This window comes from Tympanuchus pallidicinctus, unplaced genomic scaffold (assembly GCF_026119805.1).
Source record: "Tympanuchus pallidicinctus isolate F22 unplaced genomic scaffold, pur_lepc_1.0 scaffold10, whole genome shotgun sequence".
In the NCBI taxonomy this organism is placed as follows: Eukaryota; Metazoa; Chordata; class Aves; order Galliformes; family Phasianidae; genus Tympanuchus; species Tympanuchus pallidicinctus.
In genome coordinates, this window is record NW_026294619.1 from 23,496,752 (window position 1) to 23,523,594 (window position 26,843).

At 43.2% G+C, this 26,843-nt stretch overlaps 2 protein-coding genes across 3 annotated transcripts in view; one reads left to right on the forward strand and one right to left on the reverse strand.

The window, feature by feature from the left end:
• The window catches only part of CYYR1 (cysteine and tyrosine rich 1), a 56,999-nt gene extending 32,851 nt beyond the window's left edge, over positions 1 to 24,148 (reverse strand). Inside the window, exons 1-2 of one of the 2 annotated variants that reach the window (XM_052667145.1) lie at positions 24,032 to 24,148; positions 21,885 to 21,987 (exon numbers count right to left, since the gene is read on the reverse strand). In XM_052667145.1, coding sequence (XP_052523105.1) covers positions 21,885 to 21,987; positions 24,032 to 24,113 — 185 coding nt within the window. In that variant the 5' untranslated portion in view covers positions 24,114 to 24,148. Of the gene's footprint in view, positions 1 to 21,884; positions 21,991 to 24,031 lie in introns of both variants that reach the window. The other variant, XM_052667137.1, reaches the window with a different exon arrangement.
• The window catches only part of LOC128072890 (uncharacterized), a 68,898-nt gene that overhangs the window by 35,320 nt on the left and 6,735 nt on the right, over positions 1 to 26,843 (forward strand). The gene's annotated exons all lie outside the window — the stretch shown is intronic.

Consider the following 26,843-nt stretch of genomic DNA (forward strand, 5'->3'; position numbering starts at 1 on the left):
ATTTCTGTCTGTGTCAGGGCACCCCAAAACAGAGCTCACAGTTTTCACAGCACTGCCCTGCACAGTCACATCCTCATGCCAGAAAGGTTCATGTTTGAGTAATGATGCTACCTTCAAGTTTACTGCTACCCAAGAGATGAGGACCCTGCACCTCAGTAATCCCTGAAGCCCCAGCATTACCAAGGTTGAGCTGCTACAGTACACTACCTTTGCAGGGTTTATTTTGAGGACCCAAATTCATTTAGATCCTAAGCAGATTCAGATTTTGAAACTGCACTGCCCGTAGGTGTTTGTAGTGAGGGGCGGCAGGGCTGCTGCATGAGGTGAGACCAGGGCTGGATGTGCTGCCAAGGAACTGTGGCATGTGGAGAGGAGCTACGCTGGAATAAAGAAAAAGCATGTATAGGAAGGAGCGGCAGAGGAGCTGCTATGGACTGGTCACAGCCTCCACTGCCCATCCCTCGAGCTGTGCTGCTTGAAGAGATGAGTGGAGGAGCTGAGAATGAGAACAGTTCAGCTTGGAATAAAAGGCCGGTTATGTGGAAAGTGTTTTCAGTTTTTATCTTTGTTTCTCAACATTTTATTCTATTTTTAAGTGGCAACAAATTATAGCAGGTTGATTCTGTTTTGCCCATGATCATAGAATCACAGAATCATTAAGGTTGGAAAAGATCTCTAAGATCAACAACCAAGCCCAACCCATCCCCACCATGCTCACTATGATGTTGACCTCCCTGTTCTCATCTCAGCCCATGAGCTTTTCCATCAGACTTTCCCATTTCACTCTCTCCACTGTCTTGTTGAGGAGGGCAGTGCAGGAATAGGTGGGTGGGTGGCTAGCTGTCAGCCATGGTTATTGCCAGCACTTTTACTTGTTAACCTAATTATGAGTTTACATCTTTTTACAGAAAAACAACTGTCACCCTCCTCAAGATGCCTGAAACAGCTGATGCAAGACAGAAGAATCCCAAGTACTTGATTCTTCACAAGAAATGAGCTGATTACAGTAATGTTAAAAACAACCTGTGTCACATATGCACTTGGATTTCAACTAGTGTCTGTTTTCTGCATTCAGATTTACCCATTGGTTTCAAAGTCTCTTGGGTCAGCAGTTAGAATGTCCTGTTTCTTTTCAAACAGTGAAAGTGACTTTTACAGAAAGCAAATTCCAGTGTTAGGGCCAGCTGTCTGGAGGGTAAGATCAGGGACTGAGTACATTTACTGTGTAAGACCCTGGCAACTTGCATCTGGTAAAGATTTGCACAGAGATGCAGTAATTGCAGCAAGGGACCAGATACCAGGAGAACTGGATTATGTGTGGTGATACAATTCCACCTTTTGTTCAGTTAAAATATTTAGACAACTCACTTCATTTCATGGTGCCTCACTGCAAACACAGGGGGAAAAAATGATTTTCTGTTACCTCCAAAAGGAGCTGTAAAGCAGTATCTGGTTCCCAGCAGCTTTGGGATAGAGAACAGTATAAAATGTGGAGGTAATTCTGATTTAATTTCACTCCTAAATTCGGTCAACGTGCATCCAGTAAACAGGGAGTATGCTTTATTATGACTAACAGTACCACAGGGCTTCAACTGAGGCTATGAACTTACTAAGCCAGTAAGGAAAAGAAAAAAAAAAAAGAACACACAAACACACATGCTCATAGAATCGGGAACACCTGATTCCTTTAAGGCATCTGCAGGCCAAACTGACAACAGACTGCCCAAGGCGGCAGTGTCAGAGCCAAGAATTTACCTGCAGTTTTCACTGGTAGGTTGCCCAATAATTCAATCCAAATTTTGTCCTTGGCACTTTCACAAAATGAACCCAAAGGAAATCCCAGTATTAGCTGAGATTATTCTGATGAATCACAAAAACCATGGTATGGCTGGAACATGTGTTTCTCTCCCACGCATCAGAAACAGGGATGTTGCAGAAAATCCCCAACAAACCATTGGCTTGGTAAAACAATTAATTACTGACCTTATAAAGGTTTAACAGGATACAAATCCTGCTAACAGAGCAGCAAAACGTACAATTAAGTTTTATCTTCTGATGAAGAAACCTCATTTGTGCTAAAATATTGGATGATTTATATTTTCCATTTCAATAGATCGTTTAAGATTCAACAGATTGCTGAATAAATTGTTTGAATATGCAAATTGTCTGGGCATTTTGTAATATTTCTCCAAGGACTTTTTCCCTGTAGTTTTCACCAGATCATGCAAATTGCTAGTGATTTAAAAAAGGGAACATATTATATTTTAATTGACAGGGTGTTTATTTCAGCTCCAGCTCTTTCACAGTGAGATTTTCCCTCACAGATAACTAGAAACAGATGACCTCCAGGAAAACCCATATTCTGTGGGGCTCATGACAATACAGAGTATTGGGAGAGATGGAGCACAGGAAATTAAGTGTTTTACATAGATAAAATGAGCTGACTCTGGAAATACAAACAATATTAAATTGCAGTGTATAGTGTGCCTGTACACCTAATTTCCATGGTAAGTAACGAGCTGTAATAGGCATTCATGCATTCATTGCACAGCATCCCCAGAACTCATTCTGCCTTTCCCCATGTCCCACGCAGAGGCAGGCAGCCTCCATTTGCCAGTGCCCAAGGGCAGCTCTGCCAAGGCAATGCTGGGTTCCCCACTACGTTAGTGCTCACCCACCCTTGGCTTCCATGAAGCTTCAGTTCCATGAAGCACTCTTGACTCCATGTGTAGGGAATCTACTTCTTCTAAGAGCTACAAAAAGGAAAGGAGGTTTTCTCCTTCTTTCCCATAGCTGCCTTCTGAGCCTGCTTCTTTGATTACCCTAGTTAACCAGCAGCCCAAAATCTGAACCTCCAGGCCAAAAAGAAAAATAAAAGACAAAAAAAGACAGCTTTTTCCTTAATGATTCATGCACTGATTTCATTTATTCACTTCCTGGTGAAAAGGGTAATGCATTTGTTATTGCATTACAGAATAATGTAAGACACCACTTCTTTTTTTCCTCTTTTCCTAAAGCTCCGCTTCTGCACCAACCTAGAAAGCAAGTAACAAACGCACTCAGTCCTCGTTAGCCAAATTGTTTTCCTAATATGCTTTGCTGAGAAACAAACCCTACTGAGGCAGATTTGAGTACGCTGTTCAGCATAAGCTCAGTTCCCCAGTGATCCACTTCAATCAGAATCTGAAAAGAGCGATGCCAGCCCTGCAGCGTGGTGTGCGCTCTGTTACCTCATGCATTATTTCAGTATGAAATATTTATAAACGGGAGAAAAGGGGCAGGTTTCATCTTCAAAAAGTATAATGATTTTTTTTTTTTTTTAAATGTACGAGCACAACTTGTAAGAATATGCAACTTGTTTGACATCCTGGGCTTAATAGACCAGTCCCCACTCATCCATACGAAAGGAGCCAAGATTTCACCTCGCTGATTTCTCTTTAAAAATAGAACCTGGAATAAGCAGATATATTTTTATATATAGCTAATTTTGCTTTAAAAAAAAAACAAACAAAAAACATTGGCTCTCCATAGTACACACGCAAATCTTTTTGTAGAAAAACCAACACAGTACAGTAATTATCTTTCCCCTGGCAGCAGTTTGTATACTGCAATTAAAATGGTGGTCGCAGTCTTTCTGTCATGCTGTCACAAAGCTGGTCCTTGGAAGCCTCCAGGGGACTGAAGGAAGAAGATCTGACCACTGAAGGGTCAAACCAGTAAGCCCATAACACAAAGCAGTCTGGAAGACGTCACTGACAGGTAGATCTCCTCGCTCTACCAGATTACACCCGTAAAACGTAACTCCTGTTTTAGCTGGAAACCAGACAAAACAGCAGAAGGTAAATGGATCCCCTGGGGCACTGGGGTTCTGAGCAAGGGCAGCAGTCTTGCAGCTTGGAGGACCTGGGGCTGAAGAGCACAAATCTCTGCAAATTAACCTTCTGTCTGACGTGTAACTCACTAATGAATTCTGCAGAAACAGTTACACAACTGACCTGCTCTCCATAGTGCAGATAAAGCTTTACTCTTTTTTACCTGCAGATTTAGAATATTTACCAGTACACAGCTAATTGACTCTCCGGAGAACAAACCCAATTCTGCTTCCTTTGAAACATCAGGAATCTAATAATGGTTGTGCGGCATCTTGCAAGCAGGAAAACAGAGGTTGTTACTATGCATCATTTCTCAGGTCATCTTTTTAGGGAATAACTAGCTACTTATATTTTCACTAAATAGGGTGTGATTTATTTATGTATTTATTTATTATTTGGCAAAACAATAGGCCATCTGACTCTTCTTCCATTCTGCCCCAAAACACGTCCTGTTTCTGTCACTAGCTAGCCTATGCCTTAATTTATATTTCCTTCAAGACTGCATTATAAATAGACCTCTACGGAGGTACTGTGTGTGCAGATACTTATAAATGCCAGAACCACTGTGACTCCAGCCCAGGGGGCCAAGAGACATGCACAGAGCTGAGCTGAGCAATGGAGAGTGCTGCACAGCCTCTGCCAGCTACAAGAACAGCTTTCCGATGGCATGCACGACTCCCAGATGTCCTGGTTTAAACAGATTGTAAAAAACAACCAACCAAAAACCAAATAACAAACAAACAAAAAACCTCCAAAAGTTAAGTCCACTGAGGATTCTGAACATTTCTTACATGAACTATCTGTGGAATTATAAATTCCAGGCTAGGTAGCTTCTCTATTTAAGCATCAGGACAAATGCACTACAGATAGCGCATTTGCATCCCTCTGCCAAGAAGATAAGGGGGCACCACTACAATGAGTTGCTAAAAAGATTATGCTTTATTAAAGGTAGCTGGTCTGGTTACAACCACATATCTTGGTATAAGGAATTTTTCAGGAAATCAAGCATTTGTTCCTGTTGAAACCATTTTCCCCATCTGCAGTCATTACTCCCCTTTGGTCACTCATTCCTTGAGTATTGTCTGCCTGACTGACAGGTACTGCAGGGAGAGGCATTATTTGAGGAATAAAAGTCTATTCCTAATGTATTTCTATCTTACTAGATGTAGCCTTACCAACAACACAAAAGGCTCCATTTCACTCAGTGCAGCACAGGCTGTGCTAAACCTACGCCATCTGGTGCAGAGGCACACAGTAAGTACCTATTTAAATTTAGAGAGTAGCTACAGTATGACCTACAGATCTCAGCAGTAGATGATCATGTCTGAGCAACATTATGTGCTTCCATTATCACCCTGCCTTTTAAATGGAGCCCTAAAGCTGACAGCACATTAGCTATTTTTGCAAGTGTTGTCTTATTACACATTGCCTTCTTCATGGCACCATAACTAATTCACTGGAAACTTCTAGACATGGACTATACTTTGCAATATTCACTGTCCTGTTTCCTGACATTAAGTTAATAAATTCAAAATCTAACAGCTCTACATCAAAGTACCTCTCTCTGAGCCAAACTGCAGTCTTGCTTTCAGTGTATGACTTTGCTTCAGGTTCTGAATGGAGATTACGGTGATTTTTAAATGTGCTGCTTAAGGGAGGCTTGAGACATCCAAGGGAGCTGTAATAAAATATACCTCCATGTGATTAGTTCAAAAATTGCTGCTGGTCTTTCAGCAGAAATGATTTGATGGTTTCAGTCCACTCCAGAATTGAAAGGGATCCAGCTCCCAACAGCCGTAACTGGCCATTAAGCCACCATAACACACTCCAGTCATGATGCTGACCAGCCAACTCAGCAGTAAGGCTGAAAAGCAAATGCCATTTCTGTTCAGGTGGAGGAGGAGAGGGTAGCATTACCACTATGGAGGTGATAGCCCTCTAATCATGGCCACATCCCATGAAATACAGCATGAAACTTTCCGCTGAATTTGCTAGGAGCTGGACCAGGACCCAGGCTACAGAACAAGCAGTTTTCAAGAGAATTTCATTATAAACAAAACCAAAAAAGAACTAGTCCACATGGTTTACAGCAAAGCCATCCAACCTCAGCATAACCACTTGTACTTATGAAATAAACATTACTGTAAAAAACACTTTGTGCCTTGTCAGACACTTCAAGAAACGTTACATCTTCAGCAGCTAATGCTTCCTCCTTATGACCAGTTCCTTGTGAGAACCACAACAGGCCATCCTCTCCTGTTGCGCTGACCTGGCTAGAGAAAAATGCTTCCTCCTCCTCCTCTTCCTCCTCGCTGGCTGGGTGAGGTGCTGGTGGGAGGCCGTGCATTTGGGTGCTCACCTTTGTGAGGCACTGGTTAGTCAGGCATGTAGAGAAGTGAGCTCCCTTTCCACACACTGCTCATGCAGGTGGCGAGCCAGGAATCAGGCAGGAGGAGCTGATTTATAAAACAGCTCCGGACAGCCTCTCATTTCCCCAGTCCAGATCAGGCTTCCTGCAGAAGGATTAGGTGGCTAAGATTCCTCCACCACCCCTTTCTGTTCCCACATTCTGTGAGTTGTTCCACACCACAAAAGAAACATCCCTCAGAGCGGGCTGTTATCCTTGGAGAATGACAACTTCTGGCACTCCTTTCCTGCCTCTCTTTGAACACAAAGCACCTCCAGAAGTAGAAGATGTGCTCCACTATCACCCTACATTTCTTGTACCTGCCTGTGCAGCCCTGCCACCTCATCCACAAGCTCCTGAAGACCAGCTGTTACTTGGTCTAACACAAATAACAAGAAGAAACCAAACATTTCATTTGACAAAGCTATTAGGTGGCGACAAGCAGGAAACAACCAGCTTGCCACGGAATAATTAAATGCTTTGAGAATTTAAAAAGAAGTATAACAGTAAGATTACCCTGACTTTTGGTGGGAAGGCAATGTCTTCTTAGAGATAGATCTGTGGAGCAAACAACGGGGAAGGCAGCCCCCTTCAGCAGGCAGCCTATGGACAAATTTCTACGGCCCATTTACTGCATGAAGTCGGAAAGTACAACATCCTGCTTCACGTATGCCACAGAGACACTGCACTGATTCCAAACTGCACTGATGAATGGGCTCCAACCATCACTTCTGCCTGTGTACTTCAGAGATTAAAATGGCACATGTGAACAATGCATCAGCCATTGCTGTGCATGTGGACCAGAAGCATTTATTACCAATCCGGTTCTACAGCCTTAACGAGATTCCTACTGACTTCAGGATAAATCAAGTTGGCATTTTCAGGACCTTTGCAAATCTGTTTTCAGACTGTAGAAATTAAGACTGAGACAGACATATAAAGGCAGATTAATTTTTTCAAAGACGGTCTTGAAAATAACTAGCTAAAAATGCAACTAAAAAAAAATCCTATTTCATAGCTTAAATATAACAGCGCTATGAAAAATATGCTAAGTAGCTTAAGAGAATGAATATATTGTTACTGAAATCTATTTCAAACAGGATAGACCTTATTTTCACTCTCATTTTGACCTTTATTTGAGAAGATGCCATCAAACTCCAGACAATTCCGACAACTGAAACGTGGCTGTAGATGGCTACAAGCTGTTCAGAAGGGATGTGCAAGGAAGGAGAGGAAGAGGCTTTGCCCTCTACATCAAGGAAGGAATGGAGTGTGAAGAGCTGTCCCCTGCCATGAGCAAAATGAAAGATTATGGGTGAAAGTTAGAGCTAGATGCAACAATGGGAGCCTTGTGGTTGGTGTCTACTACAGGCTACCTGATCAAGTGGAGCCTGGTGATGAAATCTTTTTCCTCTTGGAAGCCAACAGACAGTGGGCTGCATCAAAACAAGCATGGCCAGCAGGGTGAGTTAAGTGATTCTGCCTCTCTAGTCCATGCTGGTGTGAGTAGAGTACCACATCCAGGTGTGGAGTTCTCAATAAAGGAGAGGCATAGATCTGTTGAAGCGCATCCAGAGGACAGCCACAAAAATAACCCTAGGGATGGAACACTTCTCCTACAAGGACAGGCTGGGGCTGTTCAGCCTGGAGAAGAGAAGGTTCAGGGAAAATGGGCGAGCAACCATTCAAAATCTAAAGGGGACCTTGCTGAGATGAAATTTTTCCTAATATCCAGTCTGAACCTCCTCTGGTGCAACTTAACACCATTACCTCTCATCCTATCACTGCAACCTGGGAGAAGATGCTGATCCTCACTTCTACAACCCCCTTTCAGGTAGTTATAGAGAGCAACAAGGCCATCCCTAAGCCTTCTCTTCTCCAGACCTTAGAATTTTGTGTGCGCACGTGCATGTATTTTTTTCTTTGAAAGGAACAAGAAAGAGCCATGCTGCTCAGACTGAAAACTCAAGAAGTAAGAACACGAAAGTCAACGTACACAAAGACATTCAGTTTTCCAACTCTGGGAAGTTTGGAAAGCAAGCACTCCAAAAGCCAAGAGTGACTCTGGATGCCCTCAGCCACAGGAGGCCAACTGCAGAATGTCTGAGTTTTCTGTGACTTCCCAGTGCCTCTTCTGTGGAAGTGAGCCTCTTGCCAGCTGCATAAAAATGGGATCTGAAATCCCTAAGCACTTCTGAGCAGAAAGCTGTAAAATCATTTGTTATGTTTTTAATTAAGTTGCATAGATCATCTCTCTCTGTATTGTCACCGAATTCCTGAAATACCACTAAAAAAAGACATTTAATTAGAATGCTGAAATTTTTATTGCAAATTTCTGAACGTATTAACATCACAGGAGAGGGACTCTCATTTATGTTCAGAAAAGTTATGCCACAGAGAAAATGAAAAAACATCCCTGCACTATCTTGCTAGGTGTTGTTTGCCCTGGCACGGAGGTACTTCTGCAAGCAAAAGGCATAAGCTATTCTACGGCCCTTCAGCATCTATTTTGAGCAATCCAAATAATATTTCATCTGGCACCAGCTGTGACATTTTGATTGTAATCAGCAACAGCTGGAATGAGGCCAGCAACATATTTCACATGAGCTAGCTGCCAGCATCAAGACCTGATGAAGAATTTTGGCTACCAATAGCCTGAGCCACTTACAGCTCTGAAATGTTTCATACCAAGATCAGAGAGGGGCTCTTATGCACTACTACAAGCAATATGCATTAAAGGCCAAGTTTAAATCTGTATAGAGCTGTACATGCCCTTACACATTGAAAATATCTCTGCCAAAGACATACAAATGCTGTAACCTCATTGCTTCGTAAAAAACATGTAATTGCAACCTGTACTACAAAGCACACTGAAAAGGAACAAATTCATGTTACAGAACCCCCTTTATATATGTCATCTGAGATCTTCAAAAGTGCATTCATTTAAAATGTATCTTTGTCACACACAAACACACACACACATATCTTCAGCCAGGAATTTCGCATTTGATTCCTCGGACCTAACTGGCATTGGAAAACATTCAGTACAAGTACTAATCCCCAAAGAACTTTGCTGCAAACAATCCTCATTACACAGTAATTCTTTGCTGCCTCTACTTTCTGACGTGTCAGCCAGTTCTTAATCCTTTTAACTTTTTAATGAAGGAGTAGTTACACAATGGCATGATCCCATGAAAGGTCACAGATCTTTCCCCAGAGAGCACATCCCTGGCACATGGCAGGGAGGAACACAATGGGATCCTGCTCACAGGGATAAGAAACTGTGGTACAAACATATTCTGCAAAGATGGGGCTCTCAGGCTAAGAGAAACAGCAGCGTGCATTTTGAGTAGAGGAGAAATACTGCAGGAATTCTAGAATTTCCTCTGAAGAGATTTCTGCTGGCAGGGACATGGACAGCAACAGCTCCCATACAAGGACACAATCAGGTCTGTGCTGGGATGGCCACGCACATCACTACAGCACAAGAGACACAGCGTGATCTCTCCTGGGGAACAGCTGCACTTTCCAGGCCAAACTGTTTTTATTTTGGCTTCTGGGCCTGTTTAGAGCTGCTAGAACAGAAGAGCACGAGCCTGGTGAGGAAGCTTTTCCAAGCAAGGTGCTCACTGCCAAGGCTTCTGTGTTGCTGCAGACACCATGAGGACCTTCCAAGCCCTCTGGCAGGCCAGGCAGGTGGATAGAGACAAAAGTAAAACAAGGAGGCTATTTTGTGAGAAAGCAGCAGCTGAAAACTTTATAATAAAACAGGACTGAAAATACTTGGCTACCAAATGAGGGTCACTTTGAAGTTCAGCCTCAAGCAACTTCCTAAGTAGGTTAGACCATAAAATCCAAAGCATAAGGCTTAAATTGACAGGGAGAGAACCTCCAATCCCCGTTTTATGGCTCAGGCCCCTGGTCAGATGGGCTTGTGTTGCTCTTGGGAAACCAGCCTGAGGATTTTGCTGACACTACCGAGAAAAAAAAGTGCTTCTCAAGCCTGAGCACAGTCAGTGGAGCACTAGGAGCCCTTACTGCCACGGAACTGGTGCAGATCTCTCCCGGACAGGCCAGAGATAGCCCAAATGATGTTGCTGGCCAGTTATGGAGGACAATCTTGTACCTCCTCTCACAGTGGACTGTATTTTCAGCCAGTGTAAATCAGTGCAAATCAAGCGGCTTGACAATTTTGTTCACTTAATTGACAGATTGCACCTCCTGATACAAGCTGAAAAAAATAGGACAGTGAGAAAAATAGAGCGACAGCCATAGCGGTGCTACTGGCGATTATGAAGGAGCCGTTCTGCCAGTTATTAAAACCATTCAAGTGACAGATAACAGTAATATATTTTCTGACTTGTTTCACAGATCCACACACCCTGGATTTTCTATGAGCACAGCAAGTGTTGAGCCTAGAAAAACAATGACATCTCATTACAAAGCCCTATCAGCACCTGAAACACAGATTAAATTATCAACACATAACAAGGCCAAAGTGAAAACCGTTCCCCAAGGCACAGTTCTCTCAGGTATAAACTATGGCTGCTAACTGACTTTCTAGGTACTGGTCTCACAAAGCAGATATTGCTTTTATGTTGCCTAAAAGAGGTACTGCCTCTCTCCTCAGTGCCAAGAGTGTGTCCTGATGGAGTGGCTCTGGGAGACAACTGGGAAGGTGCAAGAAGGCATCCAGGAAGCAAGCTTGCCCTTTACCACCCACACGGTGCCAGTCTGTCAGGAGGGTCCCATCCCTACCCCTGCCAAAAGTCCAATCACTGGGCTGGCTCAACACAGCCCCAGTGACTTTCTGGATCAGCCACCAGGTGTCCCCATGGAGGAGTCACCTCCCCGCATTTTAAGCACCAAGAACTTCTAAGTAACACAATTTCCTCACAGAAGAGACAAGTCAGTCCCTGACAAGAGCTTAACCTTCTATCTGCTGCAAGCTCCTGAGATAATCTGGGATTGCTGGTAGCTCTGCAATAACAGTGCCTTTCTGGAAGGAAGGTGAAGCAGAATACAAACTTAATCAATGTCATCTCAAAACTATTTAATTGTAACCTTAGACAGATTTCTAACTACACAAACTGCAGGTGTTACTTCCCTTAATTCATTAAAATACCTGACAATCTAATGAATACTCAGTACTTCTTGGCTTCCAAGGGCAGCAGCCTCCCTGCAGCTTCCCACTACTCCCTACTCAAGCAGATTCGCCTGGGATGGCACTGGAGGGGGACCACAGTGCTCTCCAGATGTGAGCTGGGACATCCTTCTGTGTAATTATTCATGGAAATGCAGAACAAATCTTCTCTTGTAGGAAGTAACAACACTCTCCTCTAAACAAGGACCAAAAACCAAACCAGAGTGACAAAGTTGCTCTATGACTTGCTAAATTGGAGTGATGCAAAGCAGGGCTGCTTATCTAGCTGCACACAGGCCAGCTCACATTCAGAGGTGACTCTGCCTGCCAGATAAACAATACAAACCACCCTCTGCTGAGCAAACATCAATCTGGAGGTCAGCTTGTAAACAGCCGCCATCAGCTTGCCACTTCACAGGAACACAGGATAGAATCCCTGTACCTACCAGCTGGCCCAGAGCATCAGAAGGTGTGAACAGCTCAGACCCCAAATTCTTACTTCTGTGGCTAATGCAAAAGGACCTTACTAGGTCATCAAAGCCTTTCACTGTGGCACCAGGCAGCACCAGCCATTTCCTGAGCTGGCTGCATGTCATCACACATGTGTCTGGGAAGAAAACTCACTGGGGTGGTGCAGGAAAAATCTCCTTTCCTGATACAGGATTTTAATTTGAAATAACTTGGGTTATAGAAGGTAATGACAATGTAAATTTACCAAATACAGATGTTAAATACCACAGCTTCCTTTTCAATTTCAGCTTATTATCTTATTTCCTTGATGGCAACATAATATCAGAAACACACAAAACACACAGCATCCCTGTAATATAGCAATTTTGAAAGTGTTACTGTCAAGATGACATTTTATTACATTTCAAGAAATATGCTAATTTGATCATGAGTTTCATTTAGCAGTATGAAGGCTCAAGAACAAATATGAATTGTGCTTTTCTTAAAACAATTTTAAATGGAGAAAAAAGCCATAACTTCTCAGCCAGCCCGTCGCCTTGAAGCTCTGTTCTTTTGCTCTCCTCCGGAATTTAATATCACATTATCTCTGCAAGGAGCCACATGAGGAAAGCAAGGCGAGGTAAGCAGACAGGCAATTCTGTCATCCATTTTCATAATTTCAATTTATGTAAATAGGCCATCCACTGCCAAGCCAAACACAGGGTTACCACAGTGGGCTGAATAAACAATATTAGCTTTCAGCCAAGTAAATATATTAGCTATCATCGGACACAGCCTCACTGAGGTCTGCAGGGACAAGCAGCATGAGGAATAGCAAGTGGTCAGCACACTGCAGAGCTGTCAGCAAGCAGAAAGGCAGACAAAAATAACTGTTGTCGAAATGTGCAACATTTGCACATGAGATGTTCTGATGGAATAGTTTTAAGGGAAGGTTGATAATTCCTCAGGTTAGATTAACACTACGTATCTCATTCACAACTGTGAGAGCTTCTGTGCTGAACACGGCACTGAAAGAACCCTCACATGCAAAGTCCCACTCTGCCCCAGGAGGTTTTCATTGGAATATACTCATCCATGACATATTCTGTGTCCAAATTCAGACATCAAGCTTTCGTTCCAATTAATCCAAATTCTACCCAGAGGCCAAATAATTTGCCTTTGTTTGAGATCATTTATACTGCTTTTAGAATTGATTAGTCTATCCTAGGTGGATTGCAGGTGTGCAACACCAAAATGTTGTTTCTTTGCCTGACAGGATATTGCAAGTAGAAGACTGTAAGTGTTTTGAAATCTTTGGATGATAACACGCTACATAAGGGGAAAGCAAAGATGATTATTAAAAAATGTTGCATTTTTTTAATACAAAATACCACACTAGCAAAAATCTCACTACTCTTCCAGGAAAATCTCAAACATTCAAAGAGATATATTTCACCAAAGTCTTGTACAAAATATGATTAGTGCTGCTTTAGTTCCAACAATAATAAGTAAGTGTTAAATCTGTAATGGCTGCGTATTTCCTTTCCTGCAGGTTTACATTTCCAAAGCAGCAGATGAGGAGAGTCCTTAAAGCTCAGGGACTTGCTGAAGGATTTGATCCAAACAAAAGAATTAAGAGCTGCTATCACGTAACATTTAAACACCGTCATATTATAAGTGCTACTTGTAAGTGAGTAATTCATTTTGGGTCTTTCCAATGCTTGCCTTCTGTCCCTGAATTCTCCTCAACATATTATCAGAGTGTTCCTGTTTTTTGTGTTCTCCATGAGGATTTGTTACAGAGGCATTGTGAAAGGAAGGAACACTGCTTACCTCCAGGTTGTATCTCACCCGGCTGCTGGAAGGAAAAAAACAAATGCACAGACAGCACAGGAGCAAACAGTACTAGGGAATCACTGATCAAACCAGCAGTAAATGACAGAGCATCAGCACATACATTAGGGACAGAATTTTATATGTTATTCCTAGCCTGCAAACATTGGTGCCTTATGCAGCTGGAAACAGGGTAACAGTACCCTGGTTATGCTCTCCTTGGATCACCTTGACTAAGGATTGTATGAAGGACTGGGGTAGCAATAGCTTATACAGTCCCTTTATGCTTCAACAGCAGTGCAGGAAGACCACAGGGTACCCCAATATAAGGTTCACTGCATCCTGGCCAATGAACAGATGATGTTTTACACTAGAAGATCCTTAGTATCTCTGGCGTTAGTTACAAACTGTACCACAGTCCTCAATAAAGAGAGAACCTAGAACATTCAGCATTAAACCAAGCCTCCCTTGTGTGCAAAAGGAATAATTCCATTTAATGATAGCTGTAAAAACCTCTTATCTGTATGAAAGAGCCAACAGAGGGAGGTAAGATGATGTAGCATGCCTGCTGTCTATGGTATTAGTGCCTCGCCATCTCATACTAAACACACATCCTGTAAGAACCCAGCTGTATCTTGAGTTTTTACAACAATAAATCATTAAATAAATAAAAAAAGAGTTTTATGATAGTGTAAGTTATTCGTAATGTAAATGTCATTACTTTTTCTTTTAATGGAGAAAAATCATTAAGAAAACTTCACTGAATTTCTAAAGATTATATTAACTATGGAATTTCCATCTAGTTGCGGTTATAAATCTCAAAGGAACTTCTGACTGCCCTGTGAATTAGTAGCTCATTTCCTTTAAATTTTAATCACTCACATGCTCCAAACTTTGTTTCTGTCTCTTAAAGAGGTACCTTTAAAATCAAAATGAGAATTTATCTTTCTAGAATACAGTTCAAACACGGAACGAGTGCTACAGCTTTTATTTGGACTAGTAGCAACTACACTGTGCACTGCATCATACGGCCCACCTGTCCAGTTTTTGACCCAGAAGTATATTCATTGTGCTCTCAGTCAGTTTGATATTACTTACTACAGGGAAACCAGTACAAAATGGAACAGAGTAATCCTCTGAGAATCCTCCAAACTCTGTGAAATCTCAGAATTAGCTAATAAAACAGAAATTGTTCAGCTGAGGGTAGAGAAGGCACGCATGTATCTGAGAAATGCAGGTAGCTAGTGCAGGGAATGGATTAGTCAGCTGAGATGGGATTTGTCTTGCGTACTTTCTGACCCCACCACAAGTGATGCACCTTGGTAAACGGCATCTGAAGTGGGAACGAGGGAGCATGGAGTGGCAGAGAACATTGAGGAAACTGTGGTGGTGGACAAAAAAAAGTGGGTTTTTTTTTTCCTTCTGACAGCTGGATTCAACAAGGCACCTAAGTTTACAACTTGCCCCATTAGAACCAGCGCATGGAGTCTCCTCTGAAGTAGACAGTGATTAACTATTGACTTCAACAGGATGAATTTGCATCCACTCACTGCCTTGAAGTTATACATGCATTTAACTACTTTGTTGAACTGATGCCTAGCAGACTATCAGAACTTTCTTGGAAGCTTTGGATGTACAGATGACTGAACAAAATGACAGTTTCTTATCAGATGTAGGGATGTATCCTTCTCCTCCTGGATGAAGGAAAAAAAAAAAAAAAAAGGAGAAGGGATACAAAATAACAGACAGAAGAAAAAACATCTTACAAAGAACAGTTCACTTCTGATCTATGTACTCTTCCAGGTCAAGTCTTTAGATAGGTCTTACTAAATGCTAGGAAAATATTCACCTTTTACATGACCAAACCTTACAGAAAAATCTTACAAGCTTCCAAAACAGACCGCTGCAAGTGATAAACACAAAATTATCTCACCTTTTCGCTGAAAATACATTTTAGAAATAAACAGTGCAATAAAAGAAAGTTAATTGTGCTGAGTCCCTTAGGAATGTTTATTTCCTCCACTCCAGCGAGTCTTCTGGAAGTCACAGAAAGCATTTCAGTGATTTATACCATAATGCATCCATTTTCAGTTCAAACTCTAGCAGTCTTCCAAACGATGTAAAACAGATGATCCACAGAGATGTCAAGAACTCAGAATCATGCTAACCTTTTTTCTCACTAATAATAGAACACGCATGTTTACAAAAATCTCCAGTTTTCATTAAAATAATATTCTACTTCTGATGACTACATAATAAAAAACCAACAACATAAAACTTCCAAAAACAAGCAGCCAAAAGAATTCAGTTTTTTTTAAAGTCCCAAACATTTATAAAAGAGTTACTCGGACGCCCTGTGCAAAAAAAGAAAAAGAGGTGGAAAATGTGAAACGGGAGCTATCATTTGATACTTTCTGTTTGGCAAACAAAACAGTTTTTTTTCCATTTTAAGCTGCTTGTCACAACACAGAGTCAGAATTAAAAGCACAATGGGCTAAAGAAGAGACGCCCTAAGTTTTAAATCTGGTGTTGACAAGGGTTTCCTCTACATCCTTCGTAAGAGCAGACACTGCTCTGGTCATAAATCTGATTGCACATTCTCTACTGAAGGATATGAGCTGGAACAATAGGCATGGAACAAAAAACAATGGAAGTTCAATCACTTTGCAAAGGTCACATTTCGACTATCAGCTCTTTCTCCAGCAGATCTTACAATGAAAACATGATCCTAGGCCTTTCTTTAAGCTGTAGTTTGTTAATCAACCCCCCGTACAGAGCAAGCTGGATGCCACCTCTTGCAGAGTTTTTCCCAGGCTGAAGCATGAATAGCACACTTCCATAGGCATGGCACATGTTAAAGACCAAGGATTAAAAGTCTGAACGGCTGTCCCTCTCTTACTCAGAATGAAGGGAAATTGTTTTAGTCCAATTATTGGCGTCTTGTCCTCCTGAGTGACATGTTTACAGCCAGCCCAGTGCTTAAAAAACCATCCTCAGGCTCTGGCTCTGTCACCTAGCATTTTAACCTGCACTGCATGCTCTTTCGAGGAGACTCTCCTGACCAGAAGCCTCAACACAAGAGAAATAATTACTGAATCAGACTTTTATCTTACCTGCTGGCATTGTATCAGAAATTCCAGAGTCAGAGATACAAAATGTTAACAGTCAGGCAAAGAGCACTTTTCCATATAGTCAAGAAGTACTCCAATCACGGGAAATTTTGAACATTGCACTGATGAAGAGGAACCCATTTTTATTTTAAGCAGAATATCAAACAGCTGAAGTGCAGACATAGAACCGTCCCCAACCCATATGTTGCTTCACATATTTATTGTGGGATGCCTGAACGTATCTAATTTTAATTATTTGCAATATACAGTGAATACTAAGCTTCCTGATTTTTTTAAAACTCACTATAGAGTTTAGAGGCTATGCTACTCTTAACTCTTGAAATGTTAATTCTATCCTTCAGTGTGCTCCTCCTCCATTCCCACCCTCCATTCCATACTGCCACATCAGCTTAAGGGACACTCTTGCATGAAAAAAACTGTCATTCTCTGAGATGATCTACGTTTCTGACAGTACTACTGGATATGAAGTATTTCACATCAAATACCACACCTAGACACACCATACACGGTTTTTTCTTCAGCTTTGCAGGCTGAGGCCAACACGTGATTTTTACGCTGTTTTTTTTCTGCCTCCTTTCCTCCCATTCTTTCTGTCTGCCTTCCTTCCTTCCTGGCTGCACTGAGCAGCCTCTGGACTTTGGAGCTTCTGAGGAGTGCTGGGGTTTGAGGCTAGAGCTGAAGGCAGTAACCAGATGTCTCCAACTCCTCTGAGTGACAGAAGGTGAAACACTGCTGGTTGGTTAGTTACAAAGATATGTTTGCTGGAGGCAAATCTGGAGCAGGTTTAAGAGCAAACACAGTGCAGTCCTCTCAGTCCCTTGCCCAGCAGCAAGCTGCAGAAGCAGATGCAACATGGGGAAACTGATAAAAGGTCAGTCACCCATGATTCAACAGGCATTGAAACTAGCTTCTGAAGACGAGGGGAATTTGTGTTTCTTGACTTCAAGAGCTAGGATGATGCCAAAGGCTGGAAAGGGCATCCCAGTGCTACCTTTTGATGAGAAATGAAAAGCTGGGCAGGAGGAACAGTCTGACCATTCGAGTGTTCCTGCATCTTTTCATTTATTGATTACAATTCTGTTACATTGCCCATGTCCAAACAGAAATCTGTAATTTGTCCAAGAAATACAGCGTTTTTAGAAGAACTAACTATTGAGCACTAGATGCCTAGAGAATAAACAGGAGGAAATGCATATGCATCAGATGAAATAATGTCAATTTGTAATTAATGAAAACTAGTGGGAAGGGAAATACAGCTGGAAAACTAAGGCTGTAACAACTTGCTCTGAAAGGCTATCATGAAAAGCAGGAGGAGAAGGAGAAGGAAGGATGTGTCATTTTACATTAGAGATGATCATGAATTTACAGACCACAGATCATGAAAGCTTACAGATTATACCTGAAGTCCAGCTAAAGGTGGTGTTATGGGACTTTTTACAGTCTTTGGAATCCTAACACTAGAGTGAGCTGATAACTCTGCATCTGTTCTTCATGTGCAGAAAGAAAAACAGGCTCATCACAGATGCACACAGCCTGAAGGATGTTTGCTGAAAACCTCATCTGACTGAAGAAAAAAACTCCCCAGTGCCCTAAAAAGATGGCAATTTCCTCAAATAGAAAAATCCAGAACCCTACGTGGAATATCTCAATGTTGAATCTCATTTTAATGAGTGAAGAGAGAATTAATCACTTAAAAGCTAAAAGCTGCCTAAGTATCAGTGATCATGATCTAGTCACAGTGACTCTGTTTTCAAATTAGGATACGCATTGTTGGCTGGTGTTTCTATTCTGTTTGCACAATCATAGGCATACGAGTCTAGAAAAAGAAGAGTGAAAGGCACAAAATAAAATATCGAATTGTTTTAAAAAAGAACCTACTGTGTGCTGAAAGGTCCTTCCAAAACTGCAAGGAAAAGTTACTGGTATGTAGAAAAAAACATCCTGGAGAAGATAAAGAACAGGAACCTCAGAAAGACATGCAGAGGAGAAAAGTTAGTGATAAACAAACAAAGAAGCACTGAGAATCTCTAAAGAAGCAGATGAGCCAATAAAACACTAAAGACTACTAACAGTGTTTTAGACAATAAAAAGGCACTCTAAAAATAGCCATGCAGATAAAGTCCACTCTTTGGTGTAGGCAGCAAGATCAAAAATGATGATACTGGAAAACAAAGATACTGAAAGAACATAATGGTGTGGAACTACCAGGGCACATAGCTTGTTGGATTAAATCTCTAAAAGATTTCTAAACTCAGTTGTTCACAGTAAGACAACAAAAGATGGCTCACTAGCAGTGATTTCCAGATTCCAGGGATTGTATCCTGCAATGTAAATTCATAGGTTTCTCATTTGGGGGTGAGGTGACATGAAACTTCTTCAGGAAAACGTCACATAAAATAAAGACCAACGTGGTGCCAAAACAGATGGCTATTGTTATGGAGCACAGTTAAAATCACAGTCTAAAGTCACTTGCTGTGCCATACCACTACATGCAAAGCTAGTAACTTTAGCAAAGAACAATTAGCAGGCTTAAAGTACCAGACATGTTTTGAGGACAATGACTTACAAACTTATTCATGAAAGAAACTAGTAAATTCATTTATGTCTTCAGTGATGATCGTTTGCTTCAAAACAGATACTGAAACCTAGATGCTCAATTACAGAAAAAAATAATCCCAGAAAGACTTCTATCACCCCGTGCTCAGCTCTGACTGCCACATTTCCAGAAGGAAGTGAAAATAATGGAGTGAGCTCGAAGGCAGGCCAAAGAATTGACCCCTGGACAAACCTTACAAGTGAGCCTGACAGAGTTCAATCAGCTTACCGATAAGGTTCAGAGTTGTCACAATGACTATTTAGGGCCACATTTCAAACTCTCATGTAAGTTAAGAGCTGGCTTTAAGAATTTCAGCCTTCATTTCCCTGCAAAATTTCCCAGCAATGTTAGTAAATTAACTACAGAAGAATTTAGCAGGGCAGGTGGTCAATTCATTAACGCCTGAAGTTTTCAAAATGAGATTATGCATGTTTACAGAAGTTACACCCCATGCAGCTTTTAGTGAGAAAAAAAAAACCCAAATATGCGAAAACTATGGCTCAATCACCCAACATGTCAGATCAGAGGAGTAATAATGACTTTTTGTCTTGTAGTTGTCTCAGAGTTTATGAATTGAAGTACTTATCCATAAAAAAATGAGAAGAATGAAATACCTCTTTCAGGTCACACTGACAAACAGCGTTTGTAAAAGCCACTTCAGCATGCATACTGATACACACAAACCTTTCTAACATGCCAGTGTCACTTGCATTTCAGTTCTAACTCAACAGCTGTTTATGTTGGTTAAATAAGTGCACAGAAAAGTAGGTGTGAACCTGGTGTTAAGCATGGTTTGAATATCTCAGCAGTCCTTCCAAAGAATCCCTTGATAAATCCCTCCCACAGCATAGCTCTGACATCAGACTAGGCAAATGCCAGTGATGTTCATGGCCAGTGGGAGAGGAAATCCACTTGCTTTGCTGCTCTATGGGAAACTTCCTTCTTACAAATGATATACTGTGCTACTGTATCTATCATTCCTAACCATGTACGAACAGGAGTGGAGCATATCTTCTCATGCATCTAAACAGGACAGCAATCTTGGATGGAGAAAAGAAAATTAAGGAAAAAGGACATATTCTCTAGGTGAGAGGAAAATAAAATCACTTGTCATTCTCCAAAAGTAATCAATATTAAATACATGCTTTCTTATTTCCAAAGGAATGAAGGATTCTGATGCTCCATCCTTATTTTATTTACTTCAGCCCAGGAACTGTCTGATCCGCTTTAAATGCTGTGGATCGATTCTGTATTAAAATGCCATGCTATGCCTACTCCCTTAGAGTGCTACATAATAAGCTGAAGGCAACAGCGACATATTCTACAGATACAAAGCCTGCAACAGAGGTGTCTTTCCAGAAAAAACTACTGCCTTTGAATTCACTCCTTCCCTGGCACTGAGCAATCCACCTGACATACCACATCTTCTTTCTCTGGTTTCAGCTAAGAAAACAAACCAAAAATACAGAGTCATAGAATCACTGAGATTGGAGAAGACCACTAAGATCATCTAGTCCAAGTGTCAACCCGTAATCACCATGCCCAATGACCATGTCCCTTAGTGCCGCATTTATCCTTTCCACAGACTGCATGCTAATGGGTGAAGAAATCAATGATGAGGTTGACAAAAAACAAGGTCAGATGTCCTGTCTTGAAGAACATTTTGTGTTTTGTTTAGGTTCGTCCTCACATACACATGAAATACTTACGGGTTTTAAGGTTTAACTTAAGCCCAGAGCCTGGAGTCAGGTCAACTAGCACACAGAATTTTCTCTTCTTCCTCACCAATGCAGAGCTAACACCTGCACTGGAGACTAAGATTTTTATCGATATGCTTTCCTCTAGCCAGAAAATATTCATACCAACTCCATTTCACCTGCATTGGTTCTTCTAAGCACTGTGAAACATGCTACTCACACCACAGTGCTAAAGGATCAGATTACCCTCACCTTGAATCTATTCAGTAAACCTCATCAAGCGCCAAAGCACAATTTAGTGAAAACAAACAAGTCAATTAAAAAAAAATAAATAGTAAAGCAAAAAGGATCTAAATTGCAAGATATTTCAATAGCAGCTCAACTCAGGTATTGTAACAAAGCATTTCAACAAAAAATACAAGTTTTCTACATACAGTCCTCTTCATTTGAAGAGCTTGAAGCAAAGTTCTCAGCACCTGTACAGCTTGCTTTCAAAGGCTTCAGCAGTGTACACAAGTTAAGGACATAACCTTCAATCTCAGCAAGTTTCTGGTATAAGCATGCCTCAAAAATGTAAGAAACGTGAGACCTTACAGCATTAACAACACTTGTTAGCAGCAAGGAAAGAAACAACTAAAATCCCCCAAACCAAACCCTGTCAGTGTTTATTGCCAAGCATAGTTTCCAGCAACTTGAATTTACATCAAGTTCATGAACAGTGAGCATCATTTGTTCTGAAGAGCAAATATACTTACGAAAGGACATTCCCAATGTAAGCATAATATGAACAGCAGTAGGGAGCGGTCCCATCACAGCAGTAAGCCTTGCAGTCATTATCACACTGAGCCAGACAGTCTTCTGCTGAATAAAAATAACATTCATGCAGTCAAACAGCAGCAACAACAAAAAGCCATAGAATACAGCTTTAAAGAAAATGCAATCTAACAGTTTTATACAATCACAGGACTTCACTTGAGGCTTGGCCTGACCCCATAATCCAAATGGCAGCCAATTCCCTCTCATTCCAAATTTCAGTGAGAAGTTCATATTTAGATGCTCTGTGTATGCACATTTCGTAGCTGGCTGTATCAATCCCTTTTCATACTAAATCATTCAAAATAAAAAGAAAGCATTTCAAAATGTCAAGACACCACAGATTATCTTTCTGTCTTCCAATGAAGACTCCAGAGAACTACCTGAAGCCAAGCTGCCTCCCACACTGCACTGCTGGGTTGGAGAAGAGGGAAATGAAGCTGTCTGTGGGCTGGTTCCTGCCCCATGTCCCTGCTGGAGTGGTCCAGAGTGACACTTAGGGCTGCTTGGCGCTCCCCAGCCAGTGGCCAGCGCTGCCCTTGCTCTATACCAGATTGACTGCCAGCTTCATCTCAGTGGGGCCCTGCCAGCCTAGCCCAGCCCCACTGCAGCCAGCTCTGCCCGCCACCATGCCAAGCTTTCTTGCCTAGGAAGCCAGAACTGTCCTCAGCAGCAATGCTCTTTGGGATTGATGAACAGCTCCAACTGTGAAATAACAGTAAGCAAGTTCTTTACAACTAAAGGATGTGGAAGGACACATTCTTTTATTTTAAAGTTCAATCTCCTGTTTGATAATCACTTTGTGGTGTTGCAAAGCCCTAGGCCATGTTCCCTAAGGTAAATGACAGATTTCTCCTGTCTCATCCCATACTCTCCTTCTTGACCATCAAGAGCTCGCTCACTCTGATGACTCCATTAGCATTTGTAGAATCACAAAATCATTAAGGTTGGAAAAGACCACCAAGATCATCTTGTCCAACTACTATGTCCACTAACCACATCCCTCAGTGCCACACCATGAACACCTCCGGGGACGGTGACTGCACCACCTCCCTGGGCAGCCTGTGCCACTGCTTCACTGCTCTTGCTGACAAGAAATTGTTATTAACACCCAACCTGAACCTCTGCTGGTGCAACTTAAGGTCATTCCCTCTTGTCCTGTCATCATTATCTGGGAAAAGAGGCTGACCCTCACCTCGCACAACCTCCTTTCAGACTGTTGTAAAGATCAATGAGATCTCCCTGAGCCTCCTCCAGGCTGAACAACCCCCGCTCTTTCAGCTATTCCTCATAAGATGTGTTCCTGACTGTCATCCATTGTGGCCCAGCTTTCAGTGTGATGGGGTCTGGACAACCCAACCTCATCGTAGCAACCTCTGTGACCACCTCTTGCCCACAAGCTCCCAGCTTGCAGCATGTGGCTGCACAGCGAGCTGCCTGCGCTGCTGATCCATCCTAACACTCATCATCTTAATTTCACACAACAGATTTCAGCAGGTCAGCTCCCATCACCTGTGCAGGAGCGGAGACAAGCACCAAAGTGAGGGTGAGGGCAGGATGCAGCTCTGAGCCTGTGCTCTCAACCTGAGCAGTTACCCCGTTTAGAGAAGGGCTACACACCACAACGCGGCACGACAGACAGCCCCACCGATCTGCAGGCTAAGCAGAGTAGCCGGACATGAAAGCGACCCAACGCATTTGCGATCCAGGAGTGCTTGAAGCACTGCACGAGAGAGGGACGGTGAAACACCTCTCCTAATTCAAGCAGCCCGCGCTCTATCAGCAACGAGGAGCCCTCCTTCCAGGGAAGTTACTGCAAGTGCTGAACTTGGGCAGCGCTCGGGGTGCCACAGCAGCCCCCAGCAGTGCTCACCGGGTTACACGGGCCGTCCTTCCCAAACCTCCCGCACACTGAAACCAGTCCAGCCACGAGAGGCCTGGGGGGGGGGAAGACCCCAGCACCTCCCGGCACGGCGGCTCCCCCCGCGCTGCCCCCGCCCGCAGCTCGGACGGGCACCTGGCGGCCGTCCGGCGGGGCCCCGCATCGCCCCCAGCCCCTCCGCTCCCCCGGCTCCCCGATCCCGCTGACCTTCGAGAAGAAGGAGGAGGAGGAGGAGGAGGGTGGGCAGCGGCACCCCCCGCGCCCGTCCGCGCCGCCCCGCTGCCTCCATGCCGGCGGCGGGCGCGAAGCCGCCGCCCGCCCCGTCGCGGCGAGGAGGCGGGCCGGGGGCGGCGGGCGGGCGGGCGGCGTCGTCGGCCCGGGCCCGCTGCCCCCCGCCGAGCGGGGGCCGCCCTCGGGCTGGACCCGCGGCGCGCCGTGGGTGGTGGCGGCGGGCCCCCCCCCGTCGCGGCCCGGCCCCCGGCGCTTCCCCGCCTCCCCGCCTTTGTCCGCCCCGGGGCAGGGCTTCTCCGCGGCCGTCGGAGGGCGAGGAGCTGGGCCGCTGGCCGTCCCCGCCCGCCGAGCACCGGGAAGCTTGGCGGAGCTCTCCAACCTCGTAAATGAAAGCTCCCAGCCCCCAGTTTTGTTTTGTTCTTTATCTTTTCCGCTGCCGGGATCAATAGTTACACCGTGCTTGGAACCACAAAGGCAGCGTCAATACACGGAACGTGATGTGCGTGTAAGATACCGTCTGAGACGGCGACAACAAAACAGGACCTCTCCAGGTGTGACGGCGCCCTGCTCCCGACAACGGGGCGTGAGCTGGGGGTACAGCAAGCCCCAGGCCAACCCTACCCTGCTGCTCACTATTGAAGTTGCTCTGTGATAAAACCTGAACTGTAATCTCCAACGTGTTTTTCAAGAGTGATTTCTGATAACTATTGAAAATGCTGCTGTAATTAACCCCGTGCAAGAATTCCCATCGACGGGGCCCGGAGGCCGAATGTTTGCCCCATGGTCTCACAAAACAATAGGGCCAAGTCTGACCTTGTGCAAGGAGTCACGAGTCAAGGAATGCACTTTGGGACACTGAGGTATGCACACAAAAATGAGAAAAATCCACAGGTGTTTCTGCTCATAAAGGGCTTCCTGCTGTTGGCAACTTGGACGGGAAGGCTGACACAAAAATATCATGATTTTTTTTTACAAAGGTTCAGCTATTGTACTCCACTGACAACCCAACCCCCCCAAGCACTGCGTCAGATCAGCCGAAAGCCAGTTGTGTTTATCAGCGCACAAATGTTTCAAACACATATGCCTAAATCTATCATTGGCAAAGTAAACCAATTCTTTATGTTTTTAAGTACCCTGCAGTGTGTATCCCTTAGTTTATGTAACAAACTTGCATGTCACATTTCAGCATTACCAAAAAATGATTGGGTACAATTGCCCAGTACTTGCAGATCAGCGTAGTACATGTGAATTCAATACAAATTTGCACATAACAAGCTTACAGACTTATTATAATTGTTCATTTTTTATGTCTGTGTTGGGTGCTTTGTGCCTTTCTCAGGTTTCTCAGCCTTAACTGTTACCTACCAAATGCTGTCCTTTGGACAAATGACTGAGGCCCATCTCACAGTAGGAAAAGTGGGAAGGTGTGCTCACCTTTTCTGCTACTCTATCTGCTTTGCACTACTCCCCGCATTTTGGAGAACATTTTTAGAAGGCTGGAAAAAGGGAGCATGATTCCAAGATGGTATTAACTGCTCTGGGATGAGATGAGGGTCTTCTGGGACCAAACACGATTTCATGTTTTCAGGCAGAGATTTCAAAGGTAGACAGATTCATAGCAAAGAGTAACAAAGGAGGAGAGGTGTAGATTAGATATTAGGAGTAATTGCTTTCGTCGTAGGGTGGTGAGGTGCTGGCACAGCTGCCTGGAGAAGCTGTGATGCACCATCCCTGGAGGTGCTCAAGGGCAGGTTGGAGAGGGCCCTGGGCAGCCTTGTTTAGTGTCTGATTTAGTGGTTGGCCTTCCTGCCTGCAGCAGGGGATTGGATTTAGATGGTCTATGAGGTCCTTTCCAACAGAAGTCTTTCTATGAAAAGATGAGAACTAAGGCCCTAGCCATGACATTTCTCCTTACAAATCGCAGCCTCGCATGATATGAAATCATTTCTGATCAGAAATGGGTTTTGAAAGATGGTTTTGAAAAACATGTAGGATTGATCAAATGATGCTGTATAACAACTCTGAAGTGCTGATCTTCAGGTGGAGTTCAAGGATAAAATCCTTCTCCCAGTGCACCAGTGTTTTGAAACTCACTACAATCAAGCATTTCTGTCTTCAGAAGCTTAATTAGCAGTTTAGAAACAGTAATTATCACACGAAGAGCACTAGAGGAAACTTAATAGAGAAAAAGGCATATGTTTAAGGTGAGCATTTAGACTTTTTACCTCCATGCTACCTCTAGAGAAATCACTTAAAAACAATTACCAGCATAATTTTTACATGTGCTCAACAATTTCTTGTTGAACTCAGGCTGCTGACTGGATGAGAGTTAGGAATGGTAAGTCCTCTAGATGTTTTCCAGCATGAAACCAGCTAAGCCACTCCTCAGCACCTCCACAGAAGCTCAAGCATACTGTGTAGCACCAACTGAGCTGCTGATTTGGGCAAACTCCTCATTCTGAAAGGAGGGGAGCCCACAAATACATCTGTTAAGCTCTGCCCCATGTTATCTTGCACCAATGTAGAATATTAAAGTCATTAAGGCAGGAAAAGACCTCTAGAAAAGATGACCTCGTCCAACCATCAGCCCACCCCCACCACACCCATTTCCCACGTCCCTCAGTGCCACATCCACACGGCTCCTGAACACCTCCAGGGACGGTGACTGCACCACCTCCATGGGCAGCCTGTGCCACTGCAGCACCGCTCTTTCTCAGAAGAAACTTTTCCTAGTCTCATCTGTCATATGTTAGCTACATCTGAACTGCTCCTCCTGTCTCTGAAAGGT